Raw genomic sequence first — 21889 nt, forward strand, 5'->3', positions numbered from 1 at the left:
GAGGTGTAGAGGTGTAGAGGTGAGGTGTAGAGGTGAGGTGTAGAGGTGTAGAGGTGTAGAGGGTGTAGAGGTGTAGAGGGTGTAGAGGTGAGGTGTAGAGGTGAGGTGTAGAGGTGAGGTGGAGGTGAGGTGTAGAGGTGAGGTGTAGAGGGTGTAGAGGTGAGGTGTAGAGGTGAGGTGTAGAGGGTGTAGAGGTATAGAGGGTGTAGAGGGTGTAGAGGTGAGGTGTAGAGGTGTAGAGGGTGTAGAGGTGAGGTGTAGAGGTGTAGAGGTGAGGTGTAGAGGTTAGGTGTAGAGGTGTATAGGTGTAAAGGGTGTAGAGGTTGTAGAGGTGTAGAGGTGAGGTGTAGAGGTGAGGTGTATAGGTGTAGAGGGTGTAGAGGTTGTAGAGGTAAGGATGAATAGCTTTGTAATATATCATTATGCATGTATTTCTTTATTGTGTCTACAGTTGAGTGTTTATTTGTCAGATCTTCGGGCCTGTACTGGTGGTGCTTCCATTCAGGACAACCAAGGAGGCCATTAACCTGGCCAACAACACAATCTACGGTTTGGCAGGCAGTGTGTGGACAGAGAATATATCACTTGCCATGGAGGTGGCACTTAGTATCAAGGCCGGCACTATCTGGATCAATGGCCACAACCTGTTTGATGCTGCTGCTGGGTTTGGGGGCTATAGACAAAGTGGTTATGGACGCGACGGTGGCAAGGAGGTAACTTTTAAACAGTTTATTAGATGTAATTTTACACAAGGTATTGTGCTTTGATGTGACACCAACTTGTCAGTTATTTATGTCGACATTGAACTGAAAGATGTCAACATTTGGTCTAGAAACTGGAAGAAACCGTCCTGAAACCCCAGCATGTGTGTTCTTAGCAGGCATCAGCTCTTAATTCAGGACTCTTTCGTCCAGTTTTCAGATCAGATGTCGACATCTTTTAGTCGACATAATTAACTGACAAGTTGATGTATCACCCCAGCACAAACACTAGATAAAGCCGAGTTTCCGACTTAGTAGATCATTATTTTAAATTCATTATATCGAAAAGTAAATAGCAAGTGGACATATTCTTCAAGAGTTCATGTTGACATCTTCTTTTGTGTTGTCGACATAAATAAGGGATTATGTCTACATCATTCAGTCGTAAGTTGACAACTTGATGGCAGAAATATACCACCATAAAGCTGTTTCCTTTCCTCCTCTTAATAAGGAACTCATTACGTCCTCAGTGCTTCAGTGACCGTGTAAAAGAAAGACCTTTAATGAAGCAGTTTGTCATAGCCTGTTGTTTGTGCACTGTTGCTATGCAATGAACTGTCATGCATTTCCAGTGGGTATGGCTTCATATTTTGGGAAAAGTATTAAAGAAATGATCTGACCTGTACGTTTTTTTGACAGAAAATATTTTTTTAAATCTTGTTAAATTTAAATATATTGTGTATAAAGAGAACAAAGAAAAATAAATTAGGAATATGTACACCTTTAATTTTACTGCCTACTACAAGCAGTAATAGCAAATGTTTCCTTTTCTGTAGGGTCTGTATGAATATGCTCGACCCTCCTGGGAAGATAGACCACGCCCTCCAAAAATCAGCCTTGATATTAAAAAGTTTGGCCTGACTGTGGCCCAGCGACCTACCATAGGAGAGGGCCAGCAGTCTAATATCAAAGTGGATGGGGCCAACGTACCAGGGTTAGTACTGTTGTTGGATACTTAAACAAAACAATTAACATGAAGATAAGACTGTCACATATAAAGCATGCGGTGTTCTGATAGGAGCTTTGCATTTTTCATGTCTATTGAAGTAGCATACGAAATATTTAGAGTAAATGCAGCTTGGGAATTTTAGATTTACATTGAATCCATAGGAGAATAAGGTTTGGAATAGTTACATTTACAGATAACTCAGAAGCATGCTGTTAAAACTGTCTGTGAAGCATATGTTTAATGTTCATGATATATGTCTTTTGCTTTGATTTAATATCTGTACAAAAACATTACATTAAAGTCTATTATAGTTTAAAAAAGAAAGCACAAATTCAGAACAGATCTCTGAAAATTGCAGCACCTTATTAGTAAAGCTGTATAAATAATGGACGTCAATGGTAAGTGTGGGGTTATTCAGTGGGAGAAATCATTAACGGGTCCATAGTACTGACTAACCACTGCTACTGGCACTGTACAATACAATCAAAAGTGCAGTATCTATTGATATTTAAAATGTCGGCATTGATTACAGAATAGATCGGACATACAAGATGTACTATGGTGGTGCACAGAAACGACCTGATGCTCCGTATTCAAGGCCAGTGATTGGTTCTGATGGAAAGGTTGTAGGTCATGTTGGAGAGGGTAACAGGAAGGATGTGAGAAACGCGGTGGAGGCAGCTCATGCAGCATTCCCTGGGTTTGTATAGTAATATAGAGATTTATTGGGTTTGTATAGTAATATAGAGATTTATTGGGTGTGTATAGTAATATAGAGATTTATTGGGTTTGTATAGTAATGTAGAGATTTATTGGGTTTGTATAGTAATATAGGGATTTATTGGGTTTGTATAGTAATATAGAGATTTCCTGGGTTTGTATAGTAATATAGAGATTTATTGGGTTTGTATAGTAATATAGAGATTCCCTGGGTTTCTATAGTAATATAGAGATTTATTGGGTTTGTATAGTAATATAGAGATTTATTGGGTTTGTATAGTAATATAGAGATTTATTGGGTTTGTATAGTGATGCATGCATTTCCAGAGTTAGGTAAAACACACAGTTCCTTGGTTAAATAATACATACAATTCATGGGTTATGTAATACATACATTTCTTGGTTTAAGTAATTCATACATTTCTTGGTTTAAATAATTCATACATTTCTTGGTTTAAGTGATTCATATACATCCTGGGTTAAGTAATTCATACATTTCCTGGGTTATGTAATACATACATTTCTTGGCTTAAGTCACACATTTCTTGGTTTAAGTAATTCATACATTTCTTGGTTTAAGTAATTCATACATTTCTTGGTTTAAGTAATTCATACATTTCCTGGGTTAAGTAGTTCTTACATTTCCTGGGTTAAGTAATTCATACATTTCTCGGGCTAAGTAATACATACATTTCTTGATTTAAGTAATTCATACATTTCTTGGTTTAAGTAATTCATACATTTCTTGGTTTAAGTAATTCATACATTTCTTGGGTTAAGTAATTCATACATTTCTTGGTTTAAATAATTCATACATTTCTTGGTTTAAGTAATAAATATATTCTTAGGTTGGGTAACACATATATTTTCTGGGTTAAGTAACACATATGTATATCTCAAATATGTCTGAGGCTTCAAAAGCAAAATAAAAGTTTTGCTTCATGAAAGTAAAATCCAAATATAGACTACCTGTTCTCTAGTTGAATTGCTTTTGTAAATAATAGATTCTGCGATACTAAAAGACACAGATCATAAATATATTGAATTTCTAATTTTGTTTCCAGTTGGGGTAAGAGGGCAGCACACAACAGAGCACAGATTACCTACTTTATGGCGGAGAACCTGGAGCTGAGGAGGGATGAGGTGGCTACAAGGATCAACCAGATGACCGGACGTACCATGGACGACTGTCGCAATGAAGTTGACCTGTCTGTGAAACGTCTGTTCCACTGGGGCGCCTACTGTGATAAGTATGGCGGAACAGTACAGGTACGTATCCTTTACTACATGTATCTATCAGTGATTTGTTCTTGACTTGTGGCAGATTTGGTGTATACAAACTTAATCAGATTGTCATTATTTTGTAATTGAATAGTTCATTGTTTTATGTTTGAATATTTCAAAGTTTTTCAATAATGGTTTGTTTCATAAGAATGAATATGTGTTTCAGAATTTAAGATTACCAACTGCCTGTTCTTATTGAAGTAAATAATAAATCAATGTATGGTGGCATCTAAATTTTAATGATGGAAATTAATATGAATTTGTAAGTGATGCATCTATTCAAAAGTTGGATCAGGTTTCATAACAAATATTATGTTTACAGTAACAAATAACAAGATATGTGTGATAACTGTCTTCAATGTCGGAAAAATGGCTATTGGGGCTAAACTCAATATTTATCGTACCACTCCTTTGAAATTCTTATGGCTGTAATCTTTCTGTACAGCTGATGAAGCATAATAGTTACATGCTTTGTTTATCATTTGAATCAACCTACAGAAGATTGACTAATACATGATTGCTTTTAACCTTGAACAGGAGACAACCCTTTATGGTGCTACAGTAAAGGTGCATGAACCTGTGGGTGTGATTGGGATCGCCTGTCCAGAAGACTACCCTCTGCTTGGTTTTGTGTCCTTATTTGCCCCTGCTGTTGTCAGGGGTAACACAATCATCATCATCCCCAGTCAGAAGTATCCCATTTCTGCCCTCGATCTCTACCAGGTACTTAGACTAATAATCTACTAAATATACTTAATATCTATTTCATTTTTCAGGACAAGGCAAAATTATTAAGTAATAATAAATCAAGTCAAACCTATCCTATATATATCCTATTAGTTTTATATTCCAGCTTCTGTTTTTCAGGCAGATGTTCATTTAGATATGAACCCTTGTTACTTTTCAGGTATTTGACACATCAGATCTGCCTGGTGGTGTGGTGAACATACTGACTGGAGACAGAGACCACCTGTCCAAGTACCTAACCGAGCATCAGGATGTCCAGGCCATGTGGTACTTTGGCAGTGCCGAAGGGGCAGCGTTCGTAGAATACACATCAGCCGAGAATGTAAAGAGGACGTGGGTGAATTATGGGCTAGACCGGGACTGGAAGGACTCTGAACAAGGAGAGGGTGAAGAGTTCCTATACCATTCTGTGCAGTGTAAGAACATCTGGATTCCAATGGGTGACACGTTCGCTAACTAGAGTGGACGAGATGTGTGTGAAGAAAACAGAGATAGAGAGGAAAAACGGTTCTTATATTCATCCAAAGTGCTAGTCTTATTAATACGAAAGATAATTGTGTAGAGAAAATATGCATGACTAAAAAACTTTGTATTTTGTGTTCTGAAGAGTACCTCATTGCAACATCACTTGTGTAGATATATGTATGTCTGCCTTAAAACTAATTGCAGTTTGGTGCAAAAGCAAAATAAAAAAATGTGATTGTTCATTGATGTTAATATAGAAAAAGACGAGACAAATGATGAAGAGCTACAAGTTCTCCGGTTAGATTTATATGTGGGTCTGCTGGTACCTTAAACAGTCACATGGATCAGCTCATGTCATTGCTTTGTTATAAAACCTTAAAAGAGGTATGCTGAAATACTGGTATTAAAGAACAATGATACCAGATAACTTTAATGAACTTATGTGTTAAAGTGTTAAAAATGAACTTATGTGTTAAAGTGTTAAAAGGTTGCCCCGTAGCAACAGTCATCAGATGTTCCAATCCATTGTGTGTTCTGGGACTAACCCTTTGTCTTTATATTGTATATGACCTTATAAGGACACATAACTTAAACGCCTAAACAATCAGTAGAAAAGGCATGGTACGGTGTATATGGGCAAGGTAAAGCTGATGGTGAGTCATAGTGTCAAGGTCAAGCTTATGGTGAGTCATAGTGTGAAGGTCAAGTGTCAAAAGAAATAGAAAATGAAGCATTAGAATTGTTGCACCATCTGATTTTCGGTGTGGCTGCCAGATTTTGAAACAAACATTGACACAGTTTTCATATCCATGAAAATGTGTGCTTATCTGTTAACTCTGGTAAAGATATGGTCAAAGATCACCAATATGCAGGGCTTTGTTTCCTTAAAAGAAATGTAAGTGATATCCAAACCAGCTATCCTTAATATTCACTTTGTTCTGTACATCATTATTTCTTGATAACATGAATGCATTTTCAAAGTTGTTGCCTTCATATTGCTTTGAAACATGTTTATTTTATATACTCAAGTAAGAACCTATTTAATCAATCACTTTAAAAGATGTTAGACAGAATCTCAAGTATATATAATCTATAAACCTTCACTTTATGTTTTATGTACTTTACATACATGTATACAGATTGAATGCTAGTCATCCTTTGTTAACAGGAATACTCGAGGGTTTTTTCCAGCAGGAATGCTCGAGGGTTTTTTCCAGCAGGAATACTCGAGGGTTTTTTCCAGCAGGAATACTCGAGGGTTTTTTCCACGCACAAAATAAAAGATTTGTTTGTTCTTATTTTCTAAGAGTAATTAGGTACAATATATCTCTTACTTTATAACGTTCTGTCCATGTGATATAGACAAAGTACTTCTAGTGATATAGACAAAGTACTTCTAGTGGTTAAGAGTCATGCATACCTGGTATGTCATAAAATGATCAAAACTTTAATAAGTTGAACAATGTTTTTTAAAACTTTATCAGATTTAGCAATACACATGAAGTATGATGCAAATTTGGTGCATACAGGATTTTGAATAAATGTTATTTTTCGAGTTGATTGATAATCCTAGATATCTACCCTGTTTTCTCATTGCCCGTCTCAGAGACAATCCTCAAAATCCAGCTAACCTTTGTCATTGCCCTGACCAAATATTGTTATTGCAATTGTTTGGATCAAGAAGAAATGTGCTATCTTATATCAGCAGAAACACTTTCTTGTCCAGTTAACCCTTTCAACCCTATGTAACTTTAATAAACTCAAACACGCATTGATCTGGATGAGTTCATTATGGCGTGTAGTGTGAAAGGGTGAAGATAATAATGATCAATAGATGAGTGATACAGGACTCGTTGGACTATTACTTCCTGGTTTTAAGTGCTAGTACACTAAGTGTATTGTTATACGCCCGACTTGGACGACGGGTATTATGGTATGGGCTGTGTTGTCTCCCCGTCCATGTAATGCATCTTGTATGCTGTGATATCACAGGAATGATTCAGTATAATGTACTGGATGTCAATCAACAAATTGTTATCTGCTTAAAAAGTGTCCATAAATCTAAGGAATATTTGTTTACTGAAAAATAAAATACCAGAGCAAGACATAATTTATGAACGGCCTTTAATAAGTTTATCTGAAAATTAATTTCGGGGTAATGTTATGACCCTACCACACATAAATTGTATCTTACAATGTCCCATCTTTAAGTATTACACTAAAGTTAAGTTTTCTTATGTATTAAAATTTTAGCAGGTTTTATTGTTTCTTTTTGTGTTATTTGCACTGTAATCCATCCTGAATCTTTTTATTGTATTCTTTTTAGTATTAAAATTGTATTCCGACAATTTAAATTGTTGAAATAATCTTTCATGTGTAGTAATAATTATTTATCTTAGAGGTTCCCTATATATTACATTCACTTGATAATGTTACCGATAATGTATATACGGGTGTCTACTTTTAACTATTACTTTCAGTTTAAAGCTTGGAAGAAGGCCTTGAAGGTCAAATTTCACCAGCTGTATCAGTCCACAAAGTCTGACCCTGTTTACACTGTTCCTACATATCCTGGGTCTATGCCTGTTATTTGTACATAAGTGGTTTGTAGAATGTGCTATATATGCATTATGAATAAAGACAATTATTTTGTATCATTTTGTAAATTGATCAAAATGTTTTAAATAACATTTAATAGCTGTAATTCAAACTTGTAATTTCATGATAGTCATGTTGATATGTTAAGGAGTTATTTTGGGCAAAACTCGGGAGAAAAATTAGGTTTCAGTTTGACATTATAGAATAATTGTAGCAGCAGCTGTTTACTTTATCCAGTATCCGATACATGTTTGGTCCAGAAAAGAAACTAGGTTGTTTTAATGAGAATTATCTAAACATTTAAAAAAAAAAGACAAAGACACTAATAATGATAAGAAAAAAGCAATCTGGAATGCCAGTTTGAATCATGCCTTTGAGACATTCAAGATTGAACATTAAAACCAATTATGTGATTATCCTGAACTTTGAGTGGATTCAGTAAATGTTTATATCCTTAGAAATATGAGTAAAGTTATGTAACTTTGATATTTGCTGTGTTCTATCTTTTTTTTAGTTCGAAGGCCAAGTGAGCTTATGCCGTGGTGCAGCGTTCGTCGTCAAGCGTCAATATTTTACTTTAAACAACTTTTTCTTAATAGCCAAAAGGCCTAGGGTGATGATATTTGTCCAGTAGCATGCTGGGATAAAGGGCTACCAAATTTGTTCAAATGAATGACCTTCATTTCTATTCAAGGTCACAGGGGTCAAATATGTTAAAATCTTTAAACAACTTCTGAATAACAAAAATGCCCAGGGTGATGATATTTGGCCAGTAGCATGCTGGGAGGAATTGCTACAAAGTTTGTTCAGATGAATGACCTTCACTCATATTCAAGGTCACCTGAGTCAAATATGATAAAATCTTTAACAACTTGTTTTGAATACCCAAAAGATCTAGGGTGATAATATTTGGCCAGTTGCATGCTGGGATGAATGATCTTCACTCATATTCAAGGTCACAGGGGTCAAATATGTGTAATATCTTTAAATAACTTCTGAAGAATAACCATGAGGCCCACAATGTTGATATTTGGATGAAGGGCTATCAAGTCATTTGAGTGACCTTGACCCACTTTCAAGGTCACATTTGGTCAGATATGTAAAATCACCTAGTTATCTCATTAAACAAAAGATCTAGGGTGGTGATATTTGGCAAGTTGAATGCTGAAAGTTGAAAGTTTGTTCAACATGATGACCTTGTTCGTAAATCAAGGTCACAGGGGCCATATGATTTAATATTTGAACAGGTTGTTTTGAATGACTTCTAGTCATAAACACTGATATTTTGCCTGTAGCTTTATTTTAGATCACTTTTTAGGTTACAAGTGTGAGATTAATACCAGGTGAGCAATGCAGGCCCATATGGGCCTCGATCTTGTTTACACTCCCTAACAAAAATATTTTGGGGAGCAGCTTCCATACTTCCGTCCGTCCAACATATATATACTGATAAAAAAACACTTAGCAGTGTTCCAAGAACAAGATAACAGGTGCAGACCAGAGCATTTCTGAACATAAATTCATAGGCATAAAAACATGTATGTTACACATACCGTTTTTAAATTGTGTGCTGCAGGGTCACCATCACACTTCAAGGTTATAAGTGTTCTTGCTTGATATTGCTTTTAAGAATTTATTAAGTCTTTACATCTATAACTAATCACATACAGATGAAGAGTGTTTGTAAACTGTAAACAAGTTATAGATACAGATGCACTGCATTTTTATGCCCCCGCCATAAAATGGAGGGGGCATATAGTGTTGCCCATGTCCGTCGCGTCCCGTCAGTCCCGATTGAATGTAAACACTTAGCAACAGATATTTGTCAAACTTTATACAAAGGTCAAATATGGGTATACCTCTGACATCCTTGTGTTTCAGGGTTCCAAGGTAAAGGCCAAGGTCACTTGCTATATATAGAAAATCATCAACTGATTCAATTTAAACACAGTAGCAACTTTATTCTTTCACACTTTATATAAAGGTCAAGTATGGATATACCTCTGACATCCTTTTGTTTCAGGATTCTAATAACATACAGAAAAAAACATATGAATATTAAAATCAACTTATCAACTTTAAGTGCAGTACCTTGTGTGTGCATGTTTCAGGGTATCAAGATCAAAGTGGTTGTAACTTTTTATAGAACACTGAAACTAATTTCACATGGCAGCAGGGGCATTTATGTCTTACAGACATTTTCTAAAAAAAAATCAAAATTACAATATATATACATTTACATAACAGTTTTGGATAGCAGAGGGAATAAATTCTCATCAGCTATAAAGCTTTTTACTCAAGACTGTGAAACAGTATTAATAAACCTGACAGACCCAGGAAAGAAAGGGTACCAGTAAGAGCTAACCAGCTGGCCTCATGAAGAATCGCTTGAGTTGGAAAGGTAATGCACTGGGCAAATTGTCAGAACAGGAACAGTTAAGCATAGAGGTCACCCATTTTTTTTATTTTTTTTTAATATTCGCAACATATACATGTTCCCTGCCAAATGTATTTCTTATAAAAAACGGATAGCGTAGAAATGATACCAACTTGATACTTTTATACTAAAAGCTCTTCTTTATGTGTTTAAAGTGTTATAGATGGACCTTTTATGAAGGTGAGTTTCTTTTTGCTAAAATGTGCAAATAAGCAGCTCCCCCAGATCACTGCCCTTTTCTTTTGCGTGTTCCGTGCTCTAACTTACTCATGGATATTAAAGTGCGATGGTCATAATAATATTTCAGTACTCACATACTGTTCTATAAGGAGATTGTCCAAATGTGTAGGACATTTATGTTAGTGTGCATGAAGTGTTGCAACCATTTGATTGTGAAAAATGCCATCTTAAAGTTACTCTTAAATCTGCTAAATTACTTTGTAAATTATTTTGTAATGAAGGTGACCTGAATTTGAAAATCATCTGTTCATATTTTGAAATATTTTAACAGCAAGAGTAACCAAGCAACACTATGTTAAGCTATTTGCTATATTTAGTATAATCATTTGGGACACAAATATCGATTTTTTTTTCATTGGAGATGTTAAAATAAATCCTTCAGAATATGACTTTCCGGAATCAGTCGTCCGGAACTTCAGTTCTTTTTTACTCTTCACAACGTTCGGATTGTCTCGGACTGTATCATATGAAATACCCGCCAATAACACGCACGGAATAAACAGCACACTTCGCGCTAACCCACTGGAAAGGTAAGATCATATCAAGAAAGAAACCCTAAAAAAGTAATGTAGTTAACGTTCTAAGGATCACAAGATGTAGTGATATCATCTTGTTTAGTTTTTCTCTTCTTCAATAAGTATCAGATTGGAAATTATCATTCAAAATTCATGTATAATCTTGGACGGGCACGTGGTGGCGATCAGCTGTTTTTGGAGGTTAAAAATCTTCATTCTTTACAGCACTGATCGTGTTTAATATTTTCTTCAATAATTTTTTGTAGAGTTCATTATAATTATTTCTGACATGTCGCAACGAATCCCTTAACAATAAAATGGCAAGTGACATCGGCGCTGAAACAAATAGAGGATAGGTCTAAAAACGAATGAAAAAAAAAAAATTGGAACTAAACCTAATCATATCAGGTCCAGTACACTCTGCCGATTGGGCTATATAGCTATAAAGACCTATATAGCTATATACACCTATAAATTATAGCTGTATTGAGCTATATTTCCTCAGATTTCAAATTTCATTAAATTAAAGCAAAGTCGCATAAAACAATAAGGTTTATGGTAATGTTGACTACAAAAAGCATACATTTAGATATTTATTTTCATTTTTCATAAATGTAAAATTTCCGATTTTTTTACATCATTATTTTTTAAAAAGAATACCCATATTTAATGTCTTTTGTTATCAACTTAATGATACAATCTTTTAAAAGCGACTTTGTTTCGTTTTCCTTAAAAAAGAAAATCACTTTAAAATAGCTCAAAAGACCTATTTCAGATAGGTCAATAGAGCTAATATAGGTCTTTACAGCTATATAGCTCAATCGGCAGAGTGTACTGGACCTGCATATGTGTGTTATTTTTATCTGGAAGGAACACAAAAAGTTGACATTTCATCTAAACATGATATATATAATGATGCGTGTTGGAGATTTATTGCATTTAGCTCTGAGCGCCGTTATTGTTGAAGACGTTTTCGTCTAAATGATGATGGGGCCAGAGCTCAATACTATATGAAAACATGGAGTTCTCCTACACCATAGTTGTCGTTAAACGTCAATCGGAAGCTTGAGCTTGTAAAGACGTCTAAATATCCTCTTCCGACTTGATACGTTGCTGGCAAAATAGCCTGCCATCAACGGACTTTGGTTGTGCAGGGATAAAACTATTTACACTATATACCAATTGGTATCAGAAAGTTTTGAGGTGCTGACAACAAAAATCTATGATGACAAAACACATACCTCACAGATATTAATAAAAGGGATATTCATTGATCTCACCAACAGCTCATCCACTAAGTTTAGCTACTCCCTGCACAATCAAGTTTTGGAAAATTTAGACTCTAGCAAATACCTAGGGCAGTAGGGGTCACTTTCACCTCAGACCTAAATTGGGATAAACACATACAATCCATCACCAACAAGGAAAATAGGACACTGGGATTTCTGCGTCGCAACATGTCATCATGCACCAGAAAAGTCAAAACCCAGACATTCACCACACTAGAAAGACCATCACTAGAATATGCAGCCACTTGCTGGGACCCTTTTATTTCAGACCATGTCGACGTCCTAGCAATTGAAAATGTATTGCATAGGGCTGCCAGATACATATTTAATGATCATAGATCTAGAGAGCCTGGATGTGTCACCAACATGATAAATATACTTGTTTAACTGGGAGCCCCTAGCCCAGCGAAGAACAAAAGCCAGGCTCATGATGTTTAATATATAAAATGATAAACGGACATGTGGCTATTGATCCATCCCAATTCATAACATCAGGCGACACGAGAACCAGAGGGGCCCACAGAATTAATCAAATATCAACCCACACAAATTTGTACAAATATTAATTCTTCCCTAGAACTATTGTTAACTGGAATTCGCTACCATCATCCTATAGCACAGGAGCCAAACCTGAACTCTTTCAGGTCTGCCCTGGCTAGTTTCAACCTTCCATAAAGTGTTTTCTGTTTTTATCTTACAGTACAAATTAACAAAAATAATTGTTTTTAACATTTTTAATGCCACCTCCCAGGATTAAGTGCACTTAAACCTTTGAGTCTGATATCGATCCTTGTCAAGGAAGAAGAAGAAGCTGCTACATTTTGTCTGTAGAGTCCGAAGATTTCAATTGTTCAAAATAAATTTCCCACATGAACAACCCCATTTTGAAGGTTAGGTATAGACTAATCGTTCAGATACGTTGTGAAATGCAAACGGCACTCTACAGGGATTCAAAAAATTCTAAGGTTAATGTCACTGTTACTAAAAATAGGCAGTGGGGGTACCGTCTTGATCTTGGAATCAAACAGACTTGTCTTTTAGAGTAAGAACTAATTATATATGGGTGTTAAGGGTCATTTCTGGTCTCATCAAGGATTTAGGATTATAGTTATTATTTTCTTGATCCGACAATTGGTATAGGAAATATGGCACAACAAAGAGAGGTATTATTAAACCCGCATTTTTCATAGTAAATTGATTAAATACTGTCTGTTGTGTGGTATTTATGTTAAAAAAATGCCATTTTAAAGCAAGTTAATTAAACCCTCTTCAATTTAAAAAAAACCCTCTGCATGCAGCAAATAAGGGTTTGACATGCTAAAACATTGTCATACAGTGTTCTTTCTTGGAAGGAAGTTTTGTTTGTCACATGTGGAGGCTTTCATTCTGCATGCTTACCATCCAAAAACACCATACTTTGGCTATATCAACACATATGATGTTTATAACAGAAATTGGTTACTTAATTCAAGTTGAAATTTTTACCTTTTATGAGACAAATAAAAACTGCCTCAATTACACTGATTTGTAAATGTGCAATACTGATTCAAAACGTTTCTAAGGACATTATTACTGTTACTAAAAATAGGCCATGGGGGTGGAGCACAGTCATGCACATGGTGGGCCCTTGTCGACCTGTCAGTTTTTAGTTGTCTCATGTACAGGTGAAATGTTTTCAACACCACTGATCATGACCTGTGACCAGTATCTGGCGACTGCCCCTCGTAGGCTCAAAACAGACCCATTGGTGGAGGGCTAGTGATCGTAGACGGTCAGATGAAAGAACATTGCACATCCTTAAACTACTTTCAATACAGCACTGTGACCATCTTAGTAGGGGAGATAATGGCAATACCTGTGAATGATTAGAGAATCGATTCCCATGGTCTGTTAAGGAGAGAAATTCATTGCAACATCAACAGGCTTTATAACATAAACCACTTTAACAGCAAGAATGAAACCTATTCAGCTCACTCTCCCACTCAGAAGTAAATACTCAGAATTAAATGAGAACCTTTCAGTATTATACGGATACTCAAACACACAATGCTGGTACATTTTAAAATCATGCTATAGAACCATGAACATATTCTATAGATGGAGCAGTAAAACTCTCCTGCATTGTTCCAGAGCTGATGGAACCAGGTTCTGCAGAATGTTACTGAAAGTTCCAGGTTCCCGCCTGTAGGTTGGTTGACATTACAAACCAGGCAGCGATCCTCTGCACCATCTCAAGTTTCTTGACATGTTTTGTTTCAGTTTTGATACCACAGAGATGAGATTCTTAGTGATGTTCCAATCAAAGTCATTCCCATACAGAGTTTACAGGATCTGTTGAAGCTGTTTTCATAAGTAATTGGAAGTCGTTTGAAAGCCCGTATCATAATGTTAAAGAATGCATTTGAAATGGTATGTCTTCTATACATTTCCTTTTATGGGTGGATAGTGCACTCACCTTTCACCAAGACAGCTAGGGTTCCTGGTTTGACTTCAAAAGTTATTTGCAATTGGTCGAGTACCTGCCTGACCCCATGGGGTTTTAGCTCACCAGGTCCAAAGGACCAAGGTTAGCTTATGCCATACCGTAGCCTCCGTCCGTCAACAATTTCTTTAAACAACTTCTTCTTCTTCTTAACCACTGATTGGAATTTAACTAAATTTGACTGGAAGCATCCCTAGGTGGTGGAGATTCAAAATTGTACAAATGGTGGGGCTAACCCCCCAGGGGGCTGAGGGGCGAGGCAATTTGGCTATATTGCTTCAAGTGATTTGGCTGTATTTGGATATTAATCGTATATAATCAAAAGCATTCATGGGAAGTTGATTACTTGGAAATGGTTGAGATCCCCACCATGTAACCATATATACAATTGCTGAATACAAAGAGAAGAATGCACATTTGCTTCCAGGATGGCCCTATGGTCTGGCCCCACCCTTGGAGACATAATCCCTGGGCCATAACTTTAAAACGGTTGAGATCCCCACCCCAAAACTATATATACAAATGCTGGGCATAAAGAGACGAATTGGAATGCAGTCATGATATTAGAATAGACCCTGGGTTCTGACCAAACCCCTAGGGACCTTGTTTTTAGCTCACCTGCCCAAAGGGCAAGTGAGCTTATGCCGTGGTGCGTTGTCCGGCATCAATATTTTACTTTAAACAACATCTTCTCAATAACCAAAAGGCCTAGGGTGATGATATTGGGCCTGTAGCATGCTGGGATGAAGGGCTACCAAGTTTGTTCAAATTAATAACCTTGAACCACTTTCAAGGTCACAGGGGTCAAATATCTTTAAATCTTCAAACAACTTCTTTTCAATAACCAAGAGGCCTAGGATCATGATATTGGCCAGTAACATGCTGGGATGAAAGACTACCAAGTTTGTTCAAATGAATGACTGACATATATTCAAGGTCACAGGGGTCAAATATGTTTAAATCTTTAAATGACTTGTTCTGTATAACCAAAAGGTCCAGGGTACTGATATTTTCCCAGTAGCATGCTGGGTTGGAAGACTATAAAATCTGTTCAATCTTATGTCCTTGTTCGACATTCAAGGTCATATGTTTAAATCTTTTAATAGGTTTTGATGAATCAAACACTGATATTCTGTAGCTGTATTTTAGTCCACTTTTAAGATTACAACTGTGAGATTAATACCAGGTGAGCGATTTAGGCCTATTGGGCCTCTTGTATAGTCACAGCTTGGAAACAGTTCAGATCCCCACTCATAACCATATATACAATTGCTGAGTATAAAGAGATGAATCCACATATGCTTCCAGGATGGTCTTTGGGACTGCCCCGCCCTTGGAGACTTAACCCCTGGGTCATAACTTTGAAATGGTTAAGATCCCCACCCCAAAACTATATATACAATTGTTGGGCATAAAGAGACGAATGCAGTCATGATATTAGAATTGACTCCAGGGTCTGACCCACCCTTGCAGACTTAACCCCTGGGTCATAACATTGAAACGGTTGAGATCCCCACCCCAAAACTATATATACAAATGCTGGGCAAAAAGAGACAAATGCAGTCATGATATTAGAATTGACCCCAGGGGTCTGGCCACAACCCTAGGGACCTAGTTTCTGAGTGACAGCTTGGAAACAGTTGAGATCCCCACCCCATAACCATACATAAAATTGCTGGGCATGAAAAATCTAATACAGATATGCTACAAGGATTGGCCTTTGGGTCTGGCATATTCCCTTGGATCTCATTTGGAGAATAGTTTGCCATGATTGCTTAGATATCCAGGTGAGCGATACAGGCCCTCTGGGCCTCTTGTTCTCTTTATACTCCAGTTTATTCCCAAATTAAGACCCCTGTGTACTACAACGGGCCAACCAGAGTGATAAATATATATAGGTATATAACATTTAGAACAAACATTCTTTGTTGCAGATTACTAAATCACACTGGCAAGTCTTATCAGAAAAGCAGTAGGTGGCAGCATGAAGTACATACTAGTGACAGGAGGTGTCATTAGTGGTATCGGCAAAGGGGTCATCGCCAGCAGTCTCGGGGTCATCCTCAAATCCTGTGGCATCAGGGTCACCTCCATCAAAATTGACCCCTACATCAACATTGATGCAGGCACATTTTCACCTTATGAACACGGTAATTTGCATATTAATTGAAGTCTTTGCTTAAAATCCTAATTTTCTTAATTATTTCGTACCTTCAGCAGCTAGTAGACTTGGTTTTCATGCACATTTTTTCCACAGGATTTCTGGTCTGATTTTATATGGTAAAATCTGATAAAACCATTGAAGTTAAAATTTGAAATAGTCTAATGATGTACTACCAAACTGCAAGAGACATAGATTCTGTGATAAGGGGATTAAATAAGGTCCAGGTCAGCTGTATTGCTATACCATTATATCGTTTTTAAGCTATTGTCGTGAGTAATTTGGGGATTTTTATTTTTGGCTTAAACTGTAATTTTAAATACTCGTTATGATGTTACGGTTACAAACGATCACATTTGTATTCCTGTACAAACATATTTCATCATGGATTGTTGCAAAGTGAAAATGATCTATTGGATATCTATTTCAGGAGAGGTGTTTGTATTGGATGACGGTGGAGAGGTCGATTTAGATCTCGGTAATTATGAACGCTTCATGGATATCAAACTTCACCGTGACAACAACATCACCACAGGAAAAATCTACCAACATGTCATCAACAGGGAAAGAAGGGGAGACTACCTAGGAAAGACTGTTCAAGGTGAGGATTACTATAATTATTGCTCTACGAAGTAAGGAGAAGTATATATCAGTCACTTTGTCTTCTGTGTAGTCAGGGTTTGGGGACAAGTGTCAAATCATTGAAATGCTTGTCAGGACAGGGCCCACATTCTTTTAAAGGATAAATTTTTTTCTTTGTGAAAATTCACAAATACTTTTATCATGCCCAGACAGTATGTCACATAACACACTCAGGTCCATTCCTAAAGGTCAAGGTTACGGCAAGGGATCAACCTTTAAATCATTGTAACACTTGTCCAGTTGTTTAATTATTTTAACGCTTGTCTAGACGCTATCTGGCTGAACCCATGTTGATATAACATCAGGTATATGTTGTATACCCTGAACAGACCATGTTGATATGACATCAGGTATATGTTGTATACCCTGAACAGACCATGTTGATATAACATCAGGTATACGTTGTATACCCTGAACAGACCATGTTGATATGACATCAGGTATATGTTGTATACCCTGAACAGACCATGTTGATATGACATCAGGTATACGTTGTATACCCTGAACAGACCATGTTGCTATAACATCAGGTATATGTTGTATACCCTGAACAGACCATGTTGATATGACATCAGGTATATGTTGTATACCCTGAACAGACCATGTTGCTATAACATCAGGTATATTTATTGGGTGGGGCCAATAAAATGCATTACTTGGAAATGGTTGAGATCCCCACCATATAACCATATATACAATTGCTGAGTATAAAGAGAAGAATGCACATTTGCTTCCAGGATGTCCCTAGGGTCTGGCCCCACCCTTGGAGACAAAGTCCCTGGGCCATAACTTTAAAACGGTTGAGATCCCCACCCCAAAACTATATATACAAATGCTGGGCATAAAGAGACGAATGCAATCATGATATCAGAATAGACCCTGGGGTCTGACCGAACCCCTAGGGACCTAGTTTCTTAGTCACAGCTTGGAAACAGTTGAGAGCCCCACCCTATAACCGTATATATACAATTGCTGAGTATAAAGAGATGATTGCACATATGCTTCCAGGTTGGCCTTGGGGACTGCCCCACCCTTGGAGACTTAACCCCTGGGTCATAACTTTGAAATGGTTAATATCCCCACCCCAAAACTATATATACAATTGTTGGGCATAAAGAGACGAATGCAGTCATGACATTAGAATTGATCCCAGGGTCTGCCCCACCCTTGCAGACTTGGCCCCTGGGTCATAACTTTGAAACGGTTGAGATCCCCACCCCAAAACTATATATACAAATGCTTGGCAAAAAGAGACAAATGCAGTCACGATATTAGAATCGATCCTGGGGTCTGGCCACAACTCTAGGGACCTAGTTTCTGAGTCAAAGCTTGGAAACAGTTGAGATCCCCACCCCATAACCATACATAAAATTTCTGGGCATGAAAAATCTAATATAGCTATGCTACAAGGATTGGCCTTAGGGTCTGGCATATTCCCTTGATCTCATTTTGAGAATAGTTTGCCATGATTGCTTAGGTATCCAGGTGAGCGATACAGGCCCTCTGGGCTTCTTGTATTAACGCTTATCTAGATGCTATCTGGCTGAACCCATGTTGATATGACATCAGGTATACGTTGTATACCCTGAACAGACCATCAGTTGTGTATGACTCATATCAAAGTTTAGCATTTTAATTCTGAGATATTTAAATGTGTGTATGTATACACATATTTATATATATAAGCTACATCTTAGATGTTTCAATTATTTTCTTTATCTCTGATGCTTCAATATAGCATTCTTCAAGTTATTGTGTTGTTGACACTGTTTCATTTGTCAAAAGTAATTTGAAATATTCCCATTATATATAATTACTCTAGGAAAAAAATGTAAGAAGGATATGAAGGTTTCGTTTTTTATCCCCCGCTTTTACCGAAACGGGGGATATTAATATGGGTCTGTCCGTCTGTCTGTCTGTCACACTTCGTTTCCGTGCAATAACTACAACAAATATTAACCGATTTTCTTCAAACTTGGTCACATGGTTAAATGCCTTAAGGGCTCCGCCAAGTTTGATGACCACATTCAGCGGACCCCATTTGGCAAAGTTATGGCCCCTTTGAATAATGAAAAAAGTCATTATCTGCTAGGTTTTGTTTCTGTGCATTAACTGTAACAAATGTTAACTGATTTTCTTCAAACTTGGTTCGATTTTGATGAAAATTGGTACATAGAGATATTAGGGAACTGAGAATTCAACTGCATCGGTTTCGTTGCCAAAGCTACCACACAGATGCTTCTGATTGGTCAAAATTTAGATATTGTTAGATTTTGATGAAAATTTGTATATATAGGGATATTAGGAGACTGCCAATAAAACCGCATTAGTTTCGTTACCATAGCAACCACACAGAAGCTTCTGATTGTTCGAAGTTTCGATATTGTTCGATTTTGATGAAAATTGGTATATAGGGATATTAGGGGACTGTGAATTCAACCGCATAGGTTTCGTTGCCATAGCAACCACACAAAGACTTCTGATTGGTTGCAATTTAGAGATTTCGTTATTTTTATGAAAATTTGTATATAGGGGTATTATAGGACTGCAAATTCAATCGCATACATTCCGTTGCCATAGCAACTACACAGAGGATTCTGATTGGTTGCAATTTAGAAATTGCTCAATTTCACTCCAATTTGATATGTACATTGTAGGTGTACTATGGCAATGCGATCCTTTTCTGATGCATCTTTGCGACTATGGGGGCAGTTTAGGGGACATCTGTTATGGTCCCCCATTACAATTAGTGCTTGTTGCTGTAGATACTATTAAGATGTTTCAACCAAATTCCTTATGCACATTCAACTCATGCTAAGTTTGCCAAACAATGTGATTTGTGCATATTTATGGATAATCAATGAGTTATAGGGCTTTTTTTTGTCACCCCTGGGGGAACCCCAGTGGGGACTATTAACTTTGGTTTCAGTCCCAGATTTTGACCTCTGTTAGGAGGGCTGTTGTGTATCTTGCTTCTGTCGGAACATATCAGGCGCTAATTACATGCTCTTGGATAACTCAGATATTGGTTTCCTTTTTAAACAGGAATAGCATAAAACCTGAAGGCGTTCCAAATTACCCACGTGAATTACATATAACCTAAAGATGTTCCGAGTATGAATCAGGCACCTTTGGGGTTCTCGAAGGGGTAAACTGTCGTATCATAAATTGCTATTGACTGATTTAGATATTTTATGTCTGACCAACGACTACCGTTAATATTTGCGTATAGTGCGCACTTTTTTAAGGGAAAATGAAGTGTCAAGAAAGGGGTGTACACGATACTCAAGAACAATCCAAAACCAGTCCTTGGTCGCGACCATTTCTCGTAATTTTTTCGAGGATTTTCGGAAATGTTTTGATATATGCTAACAGCAATACAACTGCTGAATTTCGTTGAATAATACCTGATTGCATTGCCAATTTAACAATTACGAAAAGTTGCAAGTTTAATTCATATAATACTATAGAATCGGATGAATAAACTCGAGTAAAGTAGGCTCAACTTTTCAGGACGTTACGCTGTGAATTGATAAATACCACGTATCGGGGAAACATAGCGAAGAATTCCATCGGATTTATTACTCTGTGGTTAAAATGTCGTTCTTGGGTAAAATCTTGCTGAACTATTCAATCTTGTCCGTAGGAATGTGTCAAAACGACACGGGTAAAGTGGCGAAGTTAGCAAGTTTGTGTACGGCAAAGAGTCGAAGTTGCGTGATACTATTAACCATCAGGAATTTACAAAGTGACATCCATGCGAATTGAACCGATAATGATAAAAGTTTGAGTTTGAAAATTAAATATCAAGGGGTTCAAAACAGCCAAATACATTCCGATCATTTCTTTTCGAAGGAGAATTGCTGATATCACAATTGTTTGGTGTTCTTCATGTCTTGCGAATTCGGCTGTTGGCGTGTCCTCGTCGGAGTGACTGCCTTTAAGCGTACATAACACATTCTGCCGATATCGATGACCGATTCAGTCGGATTTGCAGACGATCAGAAAACTACTTGGAAAAGTGTATTGTATAACAAAAAATAGAAGATTTATCCGTATATAAGATTGAATCTTTTCTGAAACTTATTGTTGTGAAAACAACATCGTTATATTCCAATTACCTGTTCTGCCCATGCCAGGTGACAGTGCCAGCGCAGATCTCCCCGTGTCGGTCAACGCTAACGTTATATTTGCGCCATGCTTTCCTATTAAATCCCTGTGTTGCCATGGCTACCTGAACAGCATGTATTTACACCTGGTAATTGTTTACTATTTTGATTGACAGGGGGAAATATATCCGTTGTAGCTTGGTCAATGATTTATCGGAAATGATCATACAGAATGATGGGGTGACTTTCATGTCATTCTGACATATTTCTAGTTTTCTTCAAGTTTCAAGCTATACATTATGTCTTGACAGCACGATACTCGCATTTTTAGGTCACCTGAGACAAAGTCTCAAGTGACCTATTGCGATCGCCTTTTGTCCGTCGTCGTCCGTCCGTAAACAATTTACATTTTCGACTTCTTCTCCAAAACCCCTGAACCAATTTCAATGAAATTTTGCAGGGACCTTCCATGGACAAAGGTCAACAAAAA

The 21889-nt window shown here is 37.0% G+C and overlaps 2 protein-coding genes across 2 annotated transcripts in view; both read left to right on the forward strand.

The window, feature by feature from the left end:
* The window catches only part of LOC110454302 (aldehyde dehydrogenase family 16 member A1-like), a 23959-nt gene extending 15947 nt beyond the window's left edge, over nucleotides 1-8012 (forward strand). Inside the window, exons 9-14 of the mRNA XM_021503743.1 lie at nucleotides 471-713; nucleotides 1538-1695; nucleotides 2243-2410; nucleotides 3495-3699; nucleotides 4252-4437; nucleotides 4622-8012. Of these exons, the coding sequence (XP_021359418.1) occupies nucleotides 471-713; nucleotides 1538-1695; nucleotides 2243-2410; nucleotides 3495-3699; nucleotides 4252-4437; nucleotides 4622-4921 (1260 nt within the window). The 3' untranslated portion in view covers nucleotides 4922-8012. The remainder of the gene's footprint in view (nucleotides 1-470; nucleotides 714-1537; nucleotides 1696-2242; nucleotides 2411-3494; nucleotides 3700-4251; nucleotides 4438-4621) is intronic.
* A 2657-nt stretch (nucleotides 8013-10669) lies between these two features.
* Nucleotides 10670-21889, forward strand: part of LOC110454308 (CTP synthase 1-like) — a 35912-nt gene continuing 24692 nt past the window's right edge. Inside the window, exons 1-3 of the mRNA XM_021503753.1 lie at nucleotides 10670-10731; nucleotides 16422-16637; nucleotides 17079-17249. Of these exons, the coding sequence (XP_021359428.1) occupies nucleotides 16472-16637; nucleotides 17079-17249 (337 nt within the window). The 5' untranslated portion in view covers nucleotides 10670-10731; nucleotides 16422-16471. The remainder of the gene's footprint in view (nucleotides 10732-16421; nucleotides 16638-17078; nucleotides 17250-21889) is intronic.

This window comes from Mizuhopecten yessoensis, unplaced genomic scaffold (assembly GCF_002113885.1).
Source record: "Mizuhopecten yessoensis strain PY_sf001 unplaced genomic scaffold, ASM211388v2 scaffold7763, whole genome shotgun sequence".
Lineage (NCBI taxonomy): Eukaryota > Metazoa > Mollusca > Bivalvia > Pectinida > Pectinidae > Mizuhopecten > Mizuhopecten yessoensis.